At 38.6% G+C, this 19,031-nt stretch overlaps 1 protein-coding gene across 2 annotated transcripts in view; it reads right to left on the reverse strand.

The window, feature by feature from the left end:
- Window positions 1-1,238: 1,238 nt before the first annotated feature.
- LOC122560147 (protein-tyrosine kinase 6-like) overlaps window positions 1,239-19,031 on the reverse strand; it is a 33,078-nt gene continuing 15,285 nt past the window's right edge. For both annotated transcript variants that reach the window (XM_043710456.1, XM_043710457.1), the window contains exons 5-9: window positions 12,456-12,614; window positions 9,593-9,774; window positions 6,943-7,096; window positions 6,665-6,841; window positions 1,239-2,015 (exon numbers count right to left, since the gene is read on the reverse strand). In XM_043710456.1, the coding sequence (XP_043566391.1) occupies window positions 2,005-2,015; window positions 6,665-6,841; window positions 6,943-7,096; window positions 9,593-9,774; window positions 12,456-12,614 (683 nt within the window). In that variant the 3' untranslated portion in view covers window positions 1,239-2,004. The remainder of the gene's footprint in view (window positions 2,016-6,664; window positions 6,842-6,942; window positions 7,097-9,592; window positions 9,775-12,455; window positions 12,615-19,031) is intronic.

Here is a 19,031-nt window from a genome sequence, read left to right on the forward strand (position 1 = left end):
GCCCTAGATTAATTCTCTGGTGATATCAGTTCAAATCAAGTGCAACTGGTGTAAATTAATATTCTACATGTAACTCCACACCAACAGGAATATGGTTGGCCTTGAACCAGCCCCTGGAATGGCCTAGAAAATTACTAAGATGGAAGAGGATTCACCAGAACCTTCTCAAGTGCAATTAGGGATAGGCACCAACTGCTGGCCTTGACACTCATCCATGAAGGAGTAAAATCACTACATGGCACATTCCTCATGAGAGACATTCATTTATAAGCAAAACTGATAGCAAGCCACATTAGGGTGAATTATCAAAACTTTGGTGGGTATGTCCGAAGGAACATGGTTAAAAGGAGGAAGGAAAGTTAAAGGGGGATTGAGGAGGAGATTCCAGAGTTAGGGTCAAAGCAGCTAATGGCACAGTGTAGGACCAACTAACATTGTAGACACTCGAAGGGCGAGAATTTCTCACCGGGAAGGAAGAACACAGGAGAACTTAAAAGAAAATCACCAAAGTTGGTCAGTCACATTTGTACATCTGTCAATGGGTTATTGTAAATATTATTAGTGAATGGATGTAAATTATCTGGGTGCAGACTGCAAGAAATGCACTAATAACCAATATACAGTATTGTAACTTCTCCAGTCTGAGACAAGGAAATATAGAAGCACCAGTTATCTGGAACTTTTTTCTGCAAGTCCTTCAACTCACAGACCCTCTGCTCCCAGAACTGCACAAGCCCATGACCCACTGGGTTAATGCTGTCAAACAGCAATGTGCGGACAATGAGCCCAAAATGCTCTTTAAGTTCAGGTCAGTCTGTATGTCCTTCCTTACTATGATCTGCCTGTACTGCTCACAAACAAAGCTCTTCACTGTACTTAGGCACATATGACTACAATAAATCAAATCAAATATTAAATCAAAATACTTCAAGCAGCAAGTGTCTAGTGGGCCTGGGATGTTTGTGAGGAGGCAGGAGGTAAATGTATCTCAGTCTCTGATTTACTGGTGAGTCTGGAGTGTGGAAAGAACTGACAGAGTGGCATATTAGTTAGCACTGCTGCCTCACAGCACCAGGTACCTGGGTTTGATTCCATCCTTGGGTGACTGTATATGTGTGGATTTAGTCTGGGTGCTCCAATTTCCTCCCACATTCCAAAGATATGCAGGTTAGGGGTATTGGCCAGACTAAATTGCCTCTACTATGCAGGCTAGGTGGATTAGCCATGGGGAAATGCAGGTTTGTGGAAGGGGGTGGGTCTGGGATGCTCTTCAGAGGGTCAGTGTTGTCTTGATGGGCTGAATGGCCTGCTTCCTTTCTGTGGTAGGTCATGTAGCTGAGTGGCAGCTTCAAATCTGGCTGTGTTTCTACTGTCCCTTCCACCTGCTGCATTGCCAATTACCCTATTCTGGTGACTCTGTTTTACAGGCACTGACATCAAAATTGGCAGACGGGGATTGATTATTCTGTGTGTATTCATTAGGTAAAACTTAAGGTAAAATTTAAATGTTTTCAAATATATTAATACATTGTGATTTACAAACTTTAAATGATGTTCATAATGGAATGTGTTGCTTAACTGCTGATGATGCTCAACATTATTCCACATCTATGTGTGTTGCAGCATCGGCCCATATGTTCAAAATATGGATCTGAAACCATGCACCGTTATGTCTTAACATAGTTTTAGTATGTTTTATGTTTTGGGTTCAGACTTGAATCCAGTTCACACACTTGTTGTTCGACATTCTAATTTATTCTACAATCCAGAAAATTCCAAAATTCAGAAATGCCTTGGTCACATGCTCTCCAGATTGAAGAAGTTGTTGTGTATTAGAAACAGCTTCTATGTGAATTAGAATTGTTTATCCAATAACTGGAATGTCACACTTGACTTGTTTTGAGGACAAAAAAAAGTATAAATTAAAATAAAATATAAAAGTAGAATATTGTTGCCAGTGGAAATCTGAGATACAGGCAGAAAATACTCTAAATGTTCAGCAGTTCAAACAGCATCTGTGGAAAGAGACAGAAAAATAACATTTGATCTTGTTTTAAATATAGATAAAATTAATGCTGTTGGATAGAACATTTAAGGTACCAACATATTTTAAGAGAACAATGTATGCATAACATTTTTTGTAAATACTTTTGGACCAAGCTGACGATTTGATATGGTGTTTATATTCTAAGATTTTGATGAAACGTTATGCAATTTGAATAGATAGAACATTTTAACATGAGAGATTTTTGAAAAATGCAAAACTACTCTGAATAACACACGAGTAAAGCCATTGGTGAACTAAGAATGACATCACAGTATTTAACATTACTTGTGAACCAGGTGGTTAGGACATTGCTCCCACTCTTATGTAGATCCCTGATTGTAGTGCATTCGGAATTTGTTGTCTGTAGCATTGCAAAATTATTTGTGATAACAAAAGTATATTTTATAACTGTTTTATATAGCACCTTTAACAGAGCAAAATAACCCAAGGCACTGCATAGCAATTTTGCCAAATAAAATTTGAAATGGAATCACCTAAGGATTTAGTAGGGTAGATGATCTAAAGCTTGATAAAAGCAGGTGCATTTCAAACAGCATTTTAAAACAGGAGAGGCAGAGAGGTGGAAGTGTTTAGGCAGTAAATTACAGAGTTTACAGCTGAGGCAGCTGGTGGCACATACAGCAGTGCTGCAGCCAGTGATGCCACAGAAGATCAAAGGGGCCAGAATTGGAGGCATGCAGATATTTTGGAAGTGTGTAGGACTAGAGGAGATAATGGAGATAAGAAAGGGCAATGGCATGCATGTATTTGAAAATCGGGATGAAATTTTTAAAATTGATGAGTTGCTCAGTGTGAGAGTCAATGTGAGTCAGCGAGAGAGAAAACTGGACCTGCTGCAATTTAGCATAGAGATGATTAGAATAGTGATTGTTTGTTGGTAATAAAGGCACAAGTGTGGGGTTTCACCATGGGCTGCATAGTGGCTCAGTGGTTAGCATTACTGCCTCACAGCGCCAGGGATCTGGGTTTCATTCCAGCTTTGTGTGGCTGTGTTGATATTGCACATTCTCTCTGTATCTGCATAGGTTCCCCTGGATGCTCCAATTTCCTCCCACAGTCCAAAGGTGTGCAGGTTGGGTGGATTGGTCATGATGAATCGCCCATAGTGTCCAGCGGTTTGCCAGCTAGGTGGATTTGCCACGGTAAAATGTGGGGTCAGCGGGTATAGTGAGGATCTGGTTCTGGGGAGTGCTCTTCAGAGGGTCGGTGAGACTCAATGGGCTGCATGGCCTATTTCTGCACTGTAAGGATTGTACGGCACATTGTATGAGGCAGTGATGGAGTTGAGTAATATTGGTGAAGTGGTGCAAATGGTGATGGTGCAAATCTGTATTTGAAAACTCATGTCAAGTTAAATATAATACCATAGTTGTGTGCATTCTCAGAGGCAGTTGTTAAGGAGGGGAATGAAGAAGGCAGTTAGGGAAGTCACTTTGTCACAGGGACTGAAGATAACTGCTTTCACCTCCCATGGCTTAGTTGGAACAAATTTCTGCTCATCTAGTACAGTTTGTCAAACACTGGTGGTGTTGAAAGAGAATATGGTGTGTTGGGGTGTTGACAGCATGTATGCAAAAACTAATAATGTGCTTTGTGATAGTGTTACTTTGGGACAGGATGTTGATGAGAAATAGCAGAGGCCTGAGACAGATCCTTAAGAGGCAGGGTGCCTCTATTCCTGATGAAGGGCTTTTGCCCAAAGCATCGAGTTTCCTGCTCCTCGGAGCTGCCTAACCTGCTGTGCTTTTCCAGCACCATTCTAATCTAGACACTGGTTTCCAGCATCTGCAGTCCTTGTTCTTACTTACAGATCCTTAAGAGACATGATGCAATGTGTCGGAGCAGGAGGAGAAAGTACTGCATGCAATTCTTTGGCTATGACTGAATAAAGAAGAATGGAGCCATGTGAATACTGTTTCACACAGCTGGACAAAAGTGGAGCGGTATTGGAGGAACGTGGTGTCTTAAGAGACATGATGCAATGTGTCGGAGCAGGAAAGAGAAAGTACTGCATGCAATTAGAACATAGAACATAGAACATAGAAGAATACAGCGCAGTACAGGCCCTTTGGCCCTCGATGTTGCGCCGATCCAAGCCCACCTAACCTATACTAACCCACTATCCTCCATATACCTATCCAATGCCCGCTTAAATGCCCATAAAGAGGGAGAGTCCACCACTGCTACTGGCAGGGCATTCCATGAACTTACGACTCGCTGAGTGAAGAACCTACCCCTAACTTCAGTCCTATATCTAACCCCCCTTAATTTAAAGCTATGCCCCCTCGTAATAGCTGACTCCATACATGGAAAAAGGTTCTCATGGTCAACCCTATCTAAACCCCTAATCATCAAGTCACCCCTAAACCTTCTTTTCTCCAATGAAAACAACCCCAAGTGCCTCAGCCTTTCCTCATACGAACTTCCTACCATACCAGGCAACATCCTGGTAAACCTCCTCTGAACCCGTTCCAGTGCCTCCACATCCTTCCTAAAGTATGGCGACCAAAACTGCACACAATACTCCAGATGCGACCGCACCAGAGTCTTATACAACTGCATCATGACCACAGGACTCCGGAACTCTTGCCCTGTAGTACACACTTATCCCTCTCCATCACGAGAGTAAAAATCACCGAATTATGGTCACTATCCCCAAAGTGCTCACCTACCTCTAATTCTAACACCTGGCCTGGTTCGTTACCCAGAACCAAATCCAGTATGGCCTCACCTCTTGTTGGCCTGTCTACATATTGTGTAAGGAAACTCTCCTGCACCCATTGAACAAACACTGACCCATCTAACGAACTTGAGCTATAGCTTTCCCAATCAATATCAGGAAAGTTAAAGTCCCCCATAACAACCATTCTTTGGCTATGACTGAATAAAGAAGAATGGAGCCATGTGAATACTGTTTCACACAGCTGGACAAAAGTGGAGCGGTATTGGAGGAACGTGGTGTGTCTGACTGTGACAAAGGCTGAAAACAAGTCGAGGAGGATGAGCAGGGATGGACGGTTTAGAACTGTCACAGTCACATAGCTGAGAGCTGTTTAGGTACAGTGACAGTGAAGAAACCTCATTGTACGTTCCCAAACATAAAGCTCTGCAAAAGATGAGCATGGATTTGAGGGCTGACAACAAATTCAAGGACTTTGAATAGGAAAGTTGTTGATGGGTAGTAATTTATAAGAATGCAGGTGTCAAAATATGACTCATGGAGAGTGGAATGACGAAAGCAGATTTGACGGAACTGTAGGACAGTACTATGGCTAGAGAGAACCATTAACAACACCAGCTAACCTGGGAGTCAGGAGGAGAGCTGTACAATTAGCAGTTTCAAGGACATATAGTCAAGCAACCAAGATGTTAGTCTCCTGTGTAGGGAGAGAGACAGGATAATGAATTGAGATGGGGGTTGAAATTAGTGAGGATGAGCAGTCATTTGGTTCAGAGGCTGAGGCAAGAAAACAGTGAAAGTAGTTTGGTGAAAAAATATTTTGGGGTTTGGGTAGTTCGGAGAGAATGAGTCTTTTAAATGAGCAGTAAGAGAGATAAAAGAAGGTGAGATGCTCAAAGGAGGAAAATGTGTCAGATTGAGGACACACAATTGTGTTAACACATTTGGAATGCACACAATTACACATAAACTCCTGTATGAACATTGACTTACACTCATGTAAATATGTTTACCAACATAGACATATTCTGTACATTGTGGTGAAACAGCAAAGTAGCACACTGGGGCTGGTCATTCTACTGGTTTCTTTGCTGATGCCAAGTTGGTAAGATACAGGCTATAATTGTCTCCATGCCCACTCCCTTAATTCCAGCCAATTTCAAAATTTTAGACCCATTTCAAAAGCAGTTACGTAGTGCTATTCCCAGTTACATTGGGAAAACCACCTCAGTGGAAGTATGAAAATTATGGCTGGTGCTAGAATCAGGAGTAGCCTGTTGCCTTTGATGCAAACAAATAAAGTGTTTTGTTATGGTTGGAATACTTAACATTTTCAGTCTCTACCTTATGAAAATAAAAAGCTTTATGCAAAAGTTGATCAAAAGCAACCAAATTTAGTACTTCAGTTGTACTATGGAATTTAAGAATATTATATACCAGTTGATTAAATTTTAATTATAACTAATGATCATTTATGATGTGTTTTGTTTAACTTTACTCAAAGAGGAAAGTGTGCCTCTCCATAAATGTTTTGATAAGACAATTCCTTCAAGAAGCAAACTTCTTTAATTTCTCCCAAATGTCACAGTGACTACTTAGTAACAATGATTTAATAAAGATCGTTTTATTTTCTATAGCTTTATAAATATGAACCATGTGAATTTTGATAAGAGCAACAAAATATTACAGCAGTTATTTTCTAAAATGACAGTGATGCCATAAAAATTTAACCCATCAGTTTATTGTCCCTGGATTAGTTTATTAGTTTATTAGCTTAATTTTGGGCTAGGAATTAAGAATACTTAAAGTTCATGGGCAATCCAAAGGCAGTCATTCAACAATATGATATTTTAAAGAATATTCTTATTTCTAATTTCAACAGAAATGTTTAATGTTGGTGGAAAAATAAATATTACCTTCATAATTGTTGAAGGACACCAACATTTGTACTAATGCCTTGAATGACGGGCGATTTTGTGCTTTTCTGTTCCAGCACTGAAGCATTATTTCATACAATTTTCTTGGACATTCCTCAGGACAAGGCATTCGGTAATCTTTAGAAACCATGCTCACTACTTCTTGGTTGTTCATACCTGCAGCAAAGTGATTATTATTAAATAGATTAAAATTAAAAGTATATTTTCCTAATAATTTTCAGATGTGCAGATTTTGTACAACAAAACTGAAAGCCTACCTGGGTAAGGTGTTTTACCACGAGTGACTGTTTCATAAAGAAGAACACCAAAGGACCACACATCAGATTTCACAGAGAAATGACCAAATTCTACAGCTTCAGGGGCGGTCCATTTATATGGAATTGTAGTTGATTGAGACACATATACATCCTCCTAGATTTAAATAAAACCGTAGAATGTTACATATGAACAAGAACAGACCATTCAGCCTAGCTCTAATCCATAATTGAATTCTAGCCACTGAAAGTACATAACTTTATTATAATTGGATTCCATTGATGCCAAGCAGTATAATTTAAACATTAAATCAGTGATATAAAACTTCTCACACATGGATGTTGCATCATTTAAGTGCAAACATTGCTCAAGGGACATGGAATCTTGTAACAAATATATAGTATCACACTCTAAATGTTAATATTTCAGTGTCTGTTAAGTGAAATAAATTCCAGTAAACAATTTTGAAAACTTGTATTTTCCATGTTTAGTTGCTGATCTGATTTCCCATCTGAAACACTGCTCTTTGGCTCAAATTAGCAAGTAAGTCATCAATAACACACTCCAAAGTTTCTATTACAACAATTAAAAAAAAATTGCTTTGAAGTATTTTCTGCCTCTGTTAATGTTTTACCATCATTTTATGGCTGTTTACAGTAAAGTTAGCATCTAATTATCTGTAACATTAGTAGCCAGTGCATGTTGTGTACATCAAGGAAGTAAGGTTATTTGCAATTCCACTTTTCTACATTATGAGTAATTAAAACTTGCCTAATTGTTGAATCTGTGCAAAAAAGTCTAACAATGTCAAATTCTAGTTTTATAATATAAGTTCATGATCTCCAGAAAAAAAATGAAATGTGAAAGAAAGAATAAGTTAACAAACAAATATGCATTCTCAATATATACCATAACACTTTATAGCCAATCAATCACTTTTGAAGACACTTATAAAGTTTATTTTCTGACTATTTAGTTTCTAAACCAGTTATATGAATAATGAACGATTGATTGACACGGATATTTCTGAATTGATAATTATATGGAGTTGTTAGATGGCAGTAGCATTCAACAGCTTCCAGAAGAGTCTGTTTTCTGAACCAAAGAAGCTCGCTGCTCCCAAGCTGTTCCCATTTTGTTAACAACTTCTACCAACTTTTCAATAAGTGCCAAGTACAAGGATGGTTACATGTACAAAGACAGAGAGCCTTGACTGAACAAATGTCACTTACATCAACTATCAAAGAACAATGAAATAAAGAGCAAGAAGCATCTCTACAAATCTAGCAAAAAGACACGTAAGGAAGGACGGACGGACGGACACACACACACACAGGCACACACAGTGTTAACAGAGGAGCAGAGACACTGAACTTATAACCATGAACGCAGATTCAGAACCTGTTATTTTAGTACCACAATAGAAAAAGTCTATCATCAGTAACATATCAATTGGACTTGAGACTGAGGAAGTGCATAAAATATTTAATGATAGCTAAAATATTATGAATTTTGTCTCTTTCAAAATAGGAGAACCAAGACAAAATTCATGTCCCTGGTATAAATGGGATGCAAGAACATGGTAAATGCCACAAAGCTGACATCCAAATGAACTTTATAAAGATGCATACAGTTACTACTTAATGTTTATTTACATTGATAACTTGGATCTAAAAATTCAATGGAAGTTGATAAAAGCTGCACAAAGCTGGGAAGGGTACTGAAATTGAAAGGGACAGCCAAATATTTATAGAATGACTTCAACAAAATATTTGAGCGAGCAGAACACTGACAAATGAAAATTTAAGATGAAAACTGTGAAGTATTGTACATGAAAAATATTGGTGATACAAGTGTGCTGTTAATGGAAATATACAAATGACAGATTATTAACTTGAACTGGTCAACAAGGAGACTTAATAGAAACAATGATCAACATGTCCAAGCAGGACAAGTGTTATATGGAATCAAACTTTACAATTCACTGATCAAATGACACATCAGGTACTGTGTCCAGTTCTGACTGCAAAGAAGCAATGGGCTATACAAGTGCTCAGAAGAATCAAGGTAATAATATCTGGGGATCTCACACTTCAAAGGCTGCAGAAACTTTGGCTTTCAATCCTTAGAAGCGAGGATTAAGAAAGATGGTTTTATGAAAGCATGTTAAATATTTAAGGGAATGTCATATTTCTTTAAATTATCTTCATGAATGATGCAAAGGGACAAGCATTCACAAATCTTAAAAGATAATTTTAATACCAATATTAGGTAGATATTTATCATATGAAAATGAATAATTCTTAGAATCAATTTCTGGTCCTAAGCTTTGAAATCACTTAAGAAACAAATTGAGGTGAACATAGTATGATGCAGGGTATTACTGATCTTGCTGATCCTTAAGCATCTTGTGATGAAGCAGAAAATTCCAGAAGGTACTAAGAATTCACGATGTGAAACAGATCAAAGATCAACTCTGTTGCATGCTTTTGAATTGAATGTAATTAGTTTTATAGCCATTTCTGTTTTAATGGTCTACTCATGCTCATTATAGTCTAAACTCTAGAGGAGATCAACAAGTCAGATATCCTTTTTCTAACATGATTAAATTTAGCATTATGCACAAAAGATCCGAAAGGAAAATAGTATTACCTTTACCAAACGGGCTAATCCAAAGTCAGCAATTTTGCAAATGCAGTTTTCTCCAACAAGTACATTCCTTGCAGCCAAATCTCGATGGATATAATTTTGGGATTCCAAATATGACATTCCCTCTGCTACTTGGACAGTCATGTCAAGTAGTTGGTCCATATTTAAATATGATCCTTCTTTGCCTAATGTTCATTAAAATGAACAGCAATAAGGTTGAAGAGAAAATAAAAATTGAGTTTGACAAAAAATATAACTTTATTGATTCACATTTTGTATAATTCTCTCCATCAGTAAAGTTTACATCTGAATATGCTACTTATTCAAGCAACATACCTCTTATTATTTCATGGATGTGTGTGACAATAATGACCTTGTCTACATTTCTGCACACATTAAGCATTTATACATAATATTGAAAAATGTAATTAAAGCAGACTGTTATAATTTACCAAATTTTAGAGACTAGTTGGCTTTGGAATTAAAATAATTCAAAATTAAATATATCAGTTGAGAGTCTCCCAAGAGAACTTTCATCCATTTGACCTTTCTCAACTGTGTAAAATCAAAGCTACAAATGGCAATTAAATTTATAAATATGGAATGATATCAGCACAGAAAGAAGTCATTCAAGTGATTGTGCCTATACAGGCTCTTTGAATGAGTTACCCAATTAGTACTGTGAGTATAAGTTGTTTTAGTGAGACTGAATTACTTTCAGTAAGTATCGGAGTTAAGGAAGGAGTACATTATGACCCCTCAGAGGAGATCTAACAAAAGCAAAGTTCAAGAGTTCCAACAATCAAAGTCAAAATTGGATCAAAGGTAGATAACAAGAAGATTAGCTGGGTGGCCAAAGGCATTCTTGCTGTTTGAAATACTTACTAATGCCCTTATAGGAATTGGAAGTAAATTAGCTGCAGACATGATGCTGCAAGTGAAAATATTTCAAAGACAGGTTGAGAAATTATTTTAAGATTTTAATGCACAGTGTTTAGGGGTGAACCTGGAGATGAATTATTTGATTTTGCAGGCACACTTTCAAATTATATTAGGCAGCCTTGTGGCTGTTTTGCTATAAGACGGTTTGTGGACACTCAAAAGCATTTAGTCAAATTTTGAAGTTAAAAACAGAAAATGCTAGAAGGTCAGATAGCATCTGTGGACATAGAAAAGCAAAGTTAATGTTTTAGATTAATGATCATTCATCAGACCTAAAAAATAACTCTACTCCTCTACCCACAGATGCTAATCTGAAAGTTTCCAACAATTTTTGTTTTTATTTCAGATTTTCAGAGTGTGTCCCATTTTGCTTCTGTTACAGAGTGCTGAATTTTCCCATTTTCCTCTCCTCTGTCTACACGAAAAAGCACTGTAGCTGGCAACCTGTAAGGACTAAAGACCTGTGCACTAAGAAAGCAATGTGACTCACACAGAGGTTGGCAGCCCGTAAGATAGTATTGAAGTTAGCATGCAATGTTAAGTGTACAGAAGTTGACAGCCTCCAAGCACTCAGAAATCAAGCTAAGAGCCATAAGATGCATGTATCTATATCAGCTCAAAGGCATCCTATTTTGGTGCAGGAGAAGCATATTTGCCCCTGCATACTAAGTGACATGGCAGAAGCATGCAAATCATAGGTGTCCATTAGCTCCAATGTGAAGTGTTGAAGGTGTCTGACTTGCTTCAAGAACAGTCAAGATGATTCAACGAGGATAACTGTTTGCTGATGCCAGTTTGTGTGGTTGAAAGATTAAGAAGGATTGTCACCACACAGGAACATGCAGGGTTACCTGATGAAGCAGTTGAATGATGACTGGGACAAGAATTCAACAGGTTTCAGATATCAGGTAACCATTCTAACCAATACATCAAGCTTTTGAGCCATCATGTTTCTCAGTGGAGGAGAGGAATATTGGAAGCAAGACCAAAGTCGGGTGCATTTGATGGGAACGAAAAGGTAGTCAATACTCATGGGATAGATTCTGAACTTGTTATTTAAGCTCTGAGGGGTAAATCAGATTAATTTTATCAACCATCAAGAATTTGATTTTGTTATTCGCACTCAATTTTGCTACCTTTCTCGGCATTATACTTGCAGCACTAAGGAGGCAGAAATTCTACCCAATGTCACTTTTCTGGTTGGCAAGAGATAGTATAAACTGCTTCAGGGCTCACAGAACTACAAAAATTAAAGCCTTCCCTTTTTGTCCTTTGAGTAATAATCTTCAATATGGTCTCTTGTAATGAAGTAATGAGCAACACAAACAACCTTCCACAATTTATCTTCTTGTAAGCTGTCAGAATTTTAAAGACCATGTCAGACGTGAAAAAAATCCCTAATTTTCCAAGCTGTAGCTATAATCTGAAATTTCACGGGTTGATCTTTGTAAATAAGGTGCTTTCTGAGAACTTTGTTCTCCTGATAATAGTATCCTTTAACAGTATTCTTTACGTTAGTGATAGTGCTTTTATACTTCTGCAGTGGTCATTTCAGCAAAAGTGTTTATTGTTATCTTGAAAGTTGTATGTTGCCATCTTTCAAGTAGTTTGTGTCATTCTCCTTGATGACAATGTTGTCTGGTTTGCTTCAGCCCTTTTGGAGGTATCAATATCAAATCAAAAAAGGTCTTCAACAAAAGAATGACCAATGACAAGAGAATATTTTAATATCCCAACATAAAAATGAAAAAGCTGCACCATGATTGTAATTGTAATTCAAAATTCCCAGAGCACAATTTCATTTGCAGCTCCAACCTCGATGGCTGAATTTGAAGAAGGACTCTCATTGCTCAACATTCAACAGCACACTCAAAATAAATCCAAAATACCGAACAGGTAATAATATAAAAGATGTCTACTCAACTTCGTAAATAGTTTAGCAAACTGCCATTTTTCATTAGCTCAGTTACAATGTAATAAGGATCTGTTGTTGTGCATACTGCATAAAGAGACATTATATATGGATGATGCAACCTCTTCATAACCTGCGTCTCTGCCTGGAAGTCTTTCTGATTCATTACATCTGGAGGAAAATATAAAAATAGATTTGATGACACATAAGCATTTTTGTTTACTACATTTTTACTGGTCGTATGTTATGTTCATAAAACTTTCCACCAGTTTTTGGTCAAATAGTTAAATGCAATGATTTCTTTTGAGAAGCTTAAATAGATTTTATTTTAGCCTATGAGAGCTGTAACACCATCTTTTTGAGAAAGGAAACAAAGACCCTCCATTAGTGTAATGCAGAAGTAAAATTTAGAACAATATGGACTGAAAGCACTGCTAGGGAAGATACCATCTGTCTTTAATTTCTAATATAATCTTTGTAAATATGATAATGGTGTTATAAAAGGTATTGAGGGAAATCTCTCTTGTTATTGCTGTGTGGTAACTAAAACTTGGGAAAGCATGAAACAACTCTTTTGTTCTTTCTCTATCTTTTCTGGAACTGGAAAACTGTTGCAAGGAGCATCATTATCTAATTTGGAAGACTGCCTCCAGTGTGCTAACCCATCAACAGAATGGGATATTATTAAACATGTGATAGCCTTATTGTGCTAACTGGTTAACCTGTGACCTAGACATAGAGTTTAGTCTAAACTAATGCTGAATACTTTCCATTGACTTTGCTATTTGAACAAAATATCAATTTACAATAAGAAGAGCAAAGCTGAAGTGCATTGTTTCCTTTGTCGCCTCATGTTTAATTCTGTCAGGTTATTAATATACAGCATTCATGAATGTATCACATACTCTTAATGTTGGATATTCAAACACTGTTTTTCTAATAAGGGAATGTTATTTCATGATTTATAGAGTCATTGAGATCTACAGCATTGAAACAGACCCTTCAGTCCATCTTGTTCATGCCCACCAGATGTCATAAATTAATCTAGTTCCATTTGCCAGCATTTGGACCATATCCCTCTAAACCCTTCCTATTCATATACAGTACCATCCAGATGTCTTTTAAATGTTGTAATTGTATCAGTCTCCACCACTTCCTCCGACAGTTCATTCCATACACGCACCACCCTCTGTGTGAAAAAAATGCCCATTACATCCCTTTTATATCTTTCCCCTCTCACCCTAAATCTATGTCTTCTAGTTCTGGACTACACCACCTCAGGGAAAAGACCTATCCATGCCCTCATGATTTTATAAACTTCTACAAGGTCACCTTTGGAGCCTCCGATGCTCTAAGGAAAACAGCCACAACCTATTCAGCCTCTCCCTGTAGCTCAAACCTTCTAATCCTGCAACATCCTTGTAAATCTTTTATGAACCCTTTCAAGTTTCACAACATCCTTCCTATAAGAGAGAGATCAGAACTGATTGATTTCCTTTCCAAAGTTATTTTTGCAACAAGTTATTACACTCTGTGTTGGTTACATGCATCTTTGTAGGCAATAGGTAATGTTAATATTGACAAAGTTTGAACTAATTCATGTATTAAAGTTCATTCAAGTCAAATAAGACCATAAGACCATAAGACATAGGAATGGAAGTAAGGCCATTCAGTCCATCGAGTCCACTGTGCCATTTAAGTCATGGCTGATGGGCATTTCAACTCCACTTACCCGCAGTTTCCCCATAGCCCTTAATTCCTTGCGAGATCAAGAATTTCTCAATCTCTGTCTTGAAGACACTGAATGTCCCAGCCTCCACTGCGCTCTGTGGCAATGAATTCTACAGGCCCACCACTCTCTGACTGAAGAAATGTCTCCTAATTTCCATTCTAAATTGACCCCTCTAATTTTAAGGTGGTGCCCACGGGTCCTGGTTTCCTCGCCTAATGGAAACAACTTCTAAGCCATGCATTATCTTGTAAGTTTCTATTAGATCTCCCCCCAACTTCTAAACTGTAATGAATACAATCCCAGGATCCTCAGCCATTCATTGTACGTCAGGCCTACCATTCCAGGGATCATCTGTGAATCTCCACTGGACACACTCCAGTGCCAGTATGTCCTTTCTGAGGTGTGGGGCCCAAAATTGGACACAGTATTCTAAATGGGGCCTAACTAGAGCTTTATAAAGTCTCAGAAGCATATCGCTGCTTTGATATTCCAACCCTCCTGAGATAAATGACAACACTACATTTGCATTCTTAATCACAGACTCAACCTGCAAGTTAACCTTGAGAGAATCCTGGACTAGCACTCTGAGATCCCTTTGTACTTTGGCTTTATGAATTTTCTCACCGTTTAGAAAATAGTCCATGCCAGTATTCTTTTTTCCAAATTGCAAGACCCCGCATTTGTGCACGTTGAATTTCATCAGCCATTTCCTGGACCAGTCTCCTGAACTGTCTAAACCTTTCTGCAGCCTCCCCATCTTCTCAGTACTATCTGCCTGTCTGCCCATCTTTGTATCATCAGTGAACTTTGCCAGAATGCCCCAGTCCCTTCATCCAGATCATTAATATATAAAGTGAACAGCTGCGGCCCCAACACTAAACCCTGTGGGACACCACTTGTCACTGGCTGCCATTCCAAAAAAGAACCTTTTATTCCAATTCTCTGCCTTCTGTCAGACAGCCAATACCCAATCCATGCCAATAGCTCACCTCGAGCACCATGGGCCCTCACCTTACACAGCAGCCTCCCATGAGGCACCTTATCAAAGGCCTTTTGGAAGTCTATATAGATAACATTCACTGGGTTTCCCTGGTCTAACCCACTTGTTACCTCTTCAAAGAATTCTAACAGGTTTGTCAGGCGCAACCTTCCCTTACTAAATCCATGCTGACTTGTTCTAATCCGGCCCGGCCCTTCCAAGAATTTAGAAATTTCATCCTTAACGATGGATTCTGGAATTTTACCAACAACTGAGGTTCAGCTAATCGGCCTATAATTTTCAATATTTTGTCTTGATCCTTTCTTGAACAAAGGGGTTATAACAGCAATTTTCCAATCATCTGGGACTTTCCTTGACTCCAGTGACTTTTTAAACATCACAACCAATGCCTCAGCTATTTCCTCAGCCACCTTTCTCAGAACTCTATGACGTAGCCCATCGGGGCCAGGAGATTTATAAATTTTTAGACCTTCTAGCTTTACTAGTACTTTCTCTTGTGTAATGCCTATCATACTCAATTCTGCCCCCCACTCTCCTTATTTGTACACATTCTACAAATGTTTGCACACTATAAAGGCATTCGGAAAATTTGTAGTTGCTAAATTATGCAGAAATGCTGCACTGACAATGAAGTGGTACGACTCAGGGTAATCTCTCCTGCTTAATTTAAAACTAACCACACAGATAAGATTTATCCCGTGCAGTAATCTGTAAAAATTTGAGTGGCCAAGAACCATGTGAAGTAGAACAAACAACTTTATTTCTTAAAGTATAACAGAGAATAATTAACTAACCACTATTTACAATTTCTTTCTCTAACCTATCTTTTACCTTCCTTTCTATAATACTAGTCTGATAAAACCCCAAATTAATATTTACAAAACAACACTTCTTATCTCAAAACCAGGCAGCCGAAGGTTCTTGTCTTCGGATCTTCCTGTGTTTTCTATTCTCCTTGTTAGAAATTCCTGCACCATGGGTTACTGATCAAAAAGGTACTTTTAAAAAAGATATTTTTTCAAGCAGTCTATTACATTCTAGGACTTAGCAGTTCTCCTCTTAATTGTTAGATATCCCCCTGGTCCTACACGCCAGAGCATTGGATTGTCAATATACTCAATTCAAACTGGATTGGAGTTTGATATTTTTCTGGGTATAATTTAAACTGATTGGCCGAATTCGAATTTGTTTCTGTCTCCAGGCAATGAGCTAATCGAGTTGTTGGACCGAGTGTTACATTGTTACCTTATTGAGAACACTTGGTGCTGTGACTGGTAGTTCTGCTGCTTTTAACTCTCATAGAGGTACACCCACATCTTCATAACTGAAGTATTATTAAGGATATAGCAAGTAACATTTTGCAAGTGAAAAAATGTCAGTGTTATGCAAATTAACCAGTATATTCCATTATGAAAAAGTTTGTCAGAATGAAGTGCCTGGAGTGTGGAGATTGGACAGGATTCAAAATACCCAAAGGGATATGTAAGTATATGCCATCTTCTATGATATTGATTGATCTGGCGGGCATAATTTAACTTGAGAAGTAAATGTGGAAGCAAACACCAGAACATATTAAAAAATATGGAAGCAGGGCATATGAATTAACGGAGGAATAAATTTAAGTTGCTATTGAAATGAGAGAAGATAGCTGAATGTCCTCTTGAGTTACCTCCAGATCTGAATTGGTCATAGAGACATAGAGTCATAGAGATGTACAGCATGGAAACAGGCCCTCCGGTCCAACCCGTCCATGCCGACCAGATACCCCAACCCAATCTAGTCCCACCTGCCAGCACCCGGCCCATATCCCTCCAAACCCTTCCAACTCATATATTCATCCAAATGCCTCTTAAATGTTGCAATTGTACCAGCCTCCACCACTTCCCCTGGCAGCTCATTCCATACACATACCACCCTCTGCGTGAAAACGTTGCCCCTTAGGTCTCTTTTATATCTTTCCCCTCTCACCCTAAACCTATGCCCTCTAGTTCTGGACTCCCTGACCCCAGGGAAAAGACTTTGTCTATTTATCCTATCCATGCCCCTCATAATTTTGTAAACCTCTAAAAGGTCACTCCTCAGCCTCTGACGCTCCAGGGAAAACAGCCCCAGCCTGTTCAGCCTCTCCCTACAGCTCAGATCCTCCAACCCTGGCAATATCCTTGTAAATCTTTTCTGAACCCTTTCAAGTTTCACAACATCTTTCCGATAGGAAGGAGACCAGAATTGCACGCAATATTCCAACAGCGGCCTAAGTTTTACATTGGGAAACATTAACAATTAAGATGCACATTGGACATTTGCCTCCTGATCTATATGATGATTAAGTTAAAACAGTGCTTTTTTAGGTCAAAAAGGTCAGGTGGAAATACATTTAAATTGTTCCCATCAGAAATGGCATTCTTGATCATGTTGCACCACATTCAAACTCTCTGATTAGTAAATGTTTTGCCACTGATTGAAGTTGCCGAGAATAACCCTCTTGGATACTGAGTCTTTTTTGAAATTTACACATTGGTTTATTCTGAATTTCTTTATTGAGTGCATGGCAACATCAGTGGCATTCACAATGAAAATATTAGTTACAGAAACACAATAAACTGGCCCTCAGTAATTCACTTCCATTGCTACTGGGTCCAATGGAAATGGTTATAGGCAAAAATTAGAAATGGACTCTCGACCTTATACTCAGACACCATCTGTGGCTAAAATAATTTAGTGAGTATCTGCTGTAAATATTTGTGGAATAGCTAGAAAGCAACAGTTGTGTGTCATCAAGAGATAGCAGGTTCTTTGAACTCAGTGTGTGGAGACTTGCTGGATAAAGAAGATTTATAACACTGGCAGTTATGCGTTAGGGATAGTTTCAGGACCATGAAATGACTATTTAGTATTTCTTGTAGAAGCTTGTTTGTGAACTCACTGTATATTTTTAACCTCCACTGAAAAAAAAACCTTCTAGCGAAGCTAATCGACAAGTAACACATAAAACTTAATGAGAAATAGGTAAGCATATTGAACACATGCAAATATTATTCCACAACTGAACAAAATCGGGTTCACCATTCATAGAATCCTTACAGTGTGGAAATAGGCCCTTCGACCCAACAAGTCCCACTGACCTTCCAAAGAGTAACCTACCCAGAACCATTCTCCTATATTTACCCCTGGCTAATGCACCTAACCTACATATCCATGAACACTATGGGCAATTTAGCATGGTTAATTCACCAAACATGCACGTCTTTGGATTGTGGGAAGAAACTGGAGCATTGGGGAAAACCCGCACAGACAATGGGAGAACGTGCAAACTCCACACAGACAGTTGCTGAAGACTGGAATTGAAACTGGGTCCCTGGCACTGTGTGGCACCACTGAGCCACCGTGCCTCTCTATGGAATAGAAAAAAAGTGGTAGGTGTTCAAAAGCCAAAAGTGACCTCTGAGATATTTCTGGGCAGCACCGTGCCATATTGGTTAGCACTGCTGCCTCACAGCATAAGGGACCTGGGTTCGATTCCACCCTTGAGTGACTGTGTGAGTTTCCTCTGGGTGCTCTGGTTTCCTCCCACAGTCCAAAGATATGCAGGTTAGGTGAATTGGCCATGCTAAATTGCCAAGGAGAAAGTGAGGACTGCAGATGCTGGAGATCAGAACTGAAAAATGTGTTGCTGGAAAAGCGCAGCAGGTCAGGCAGCATCCAAGGAGCAGGAGAATCGACGTTTTGGGCATAAGCCCTTCTTCAGGAATGAGGAAGGTGTGCCAAGCAGGCCAAGATAAAAGGTAGGGAGGAGGGACTTGGGGAGGGGCGGTGGAAATGCGATAGGTGGAAGGAGGTTAAGGTGAGGGTGATAGGC

The sequence above is a fragment of the Chiloscyllium plagiosum genome, chromosome 20 (genome assembly GCF_004010195.1).
Source record: "Chiloscyllium plagiosum isolate BGI_BamShark_2017 chromosome 20, ASM401019v2, whole genome shotgun sequence".
Lineage (NCBI taxonomy): Eukaryota > Metazoa > Chordata > Chondrichthyes > Orectolobiformes > Hemiscylliidae > Chiloscyllium > Chiloscyllium plagiosum.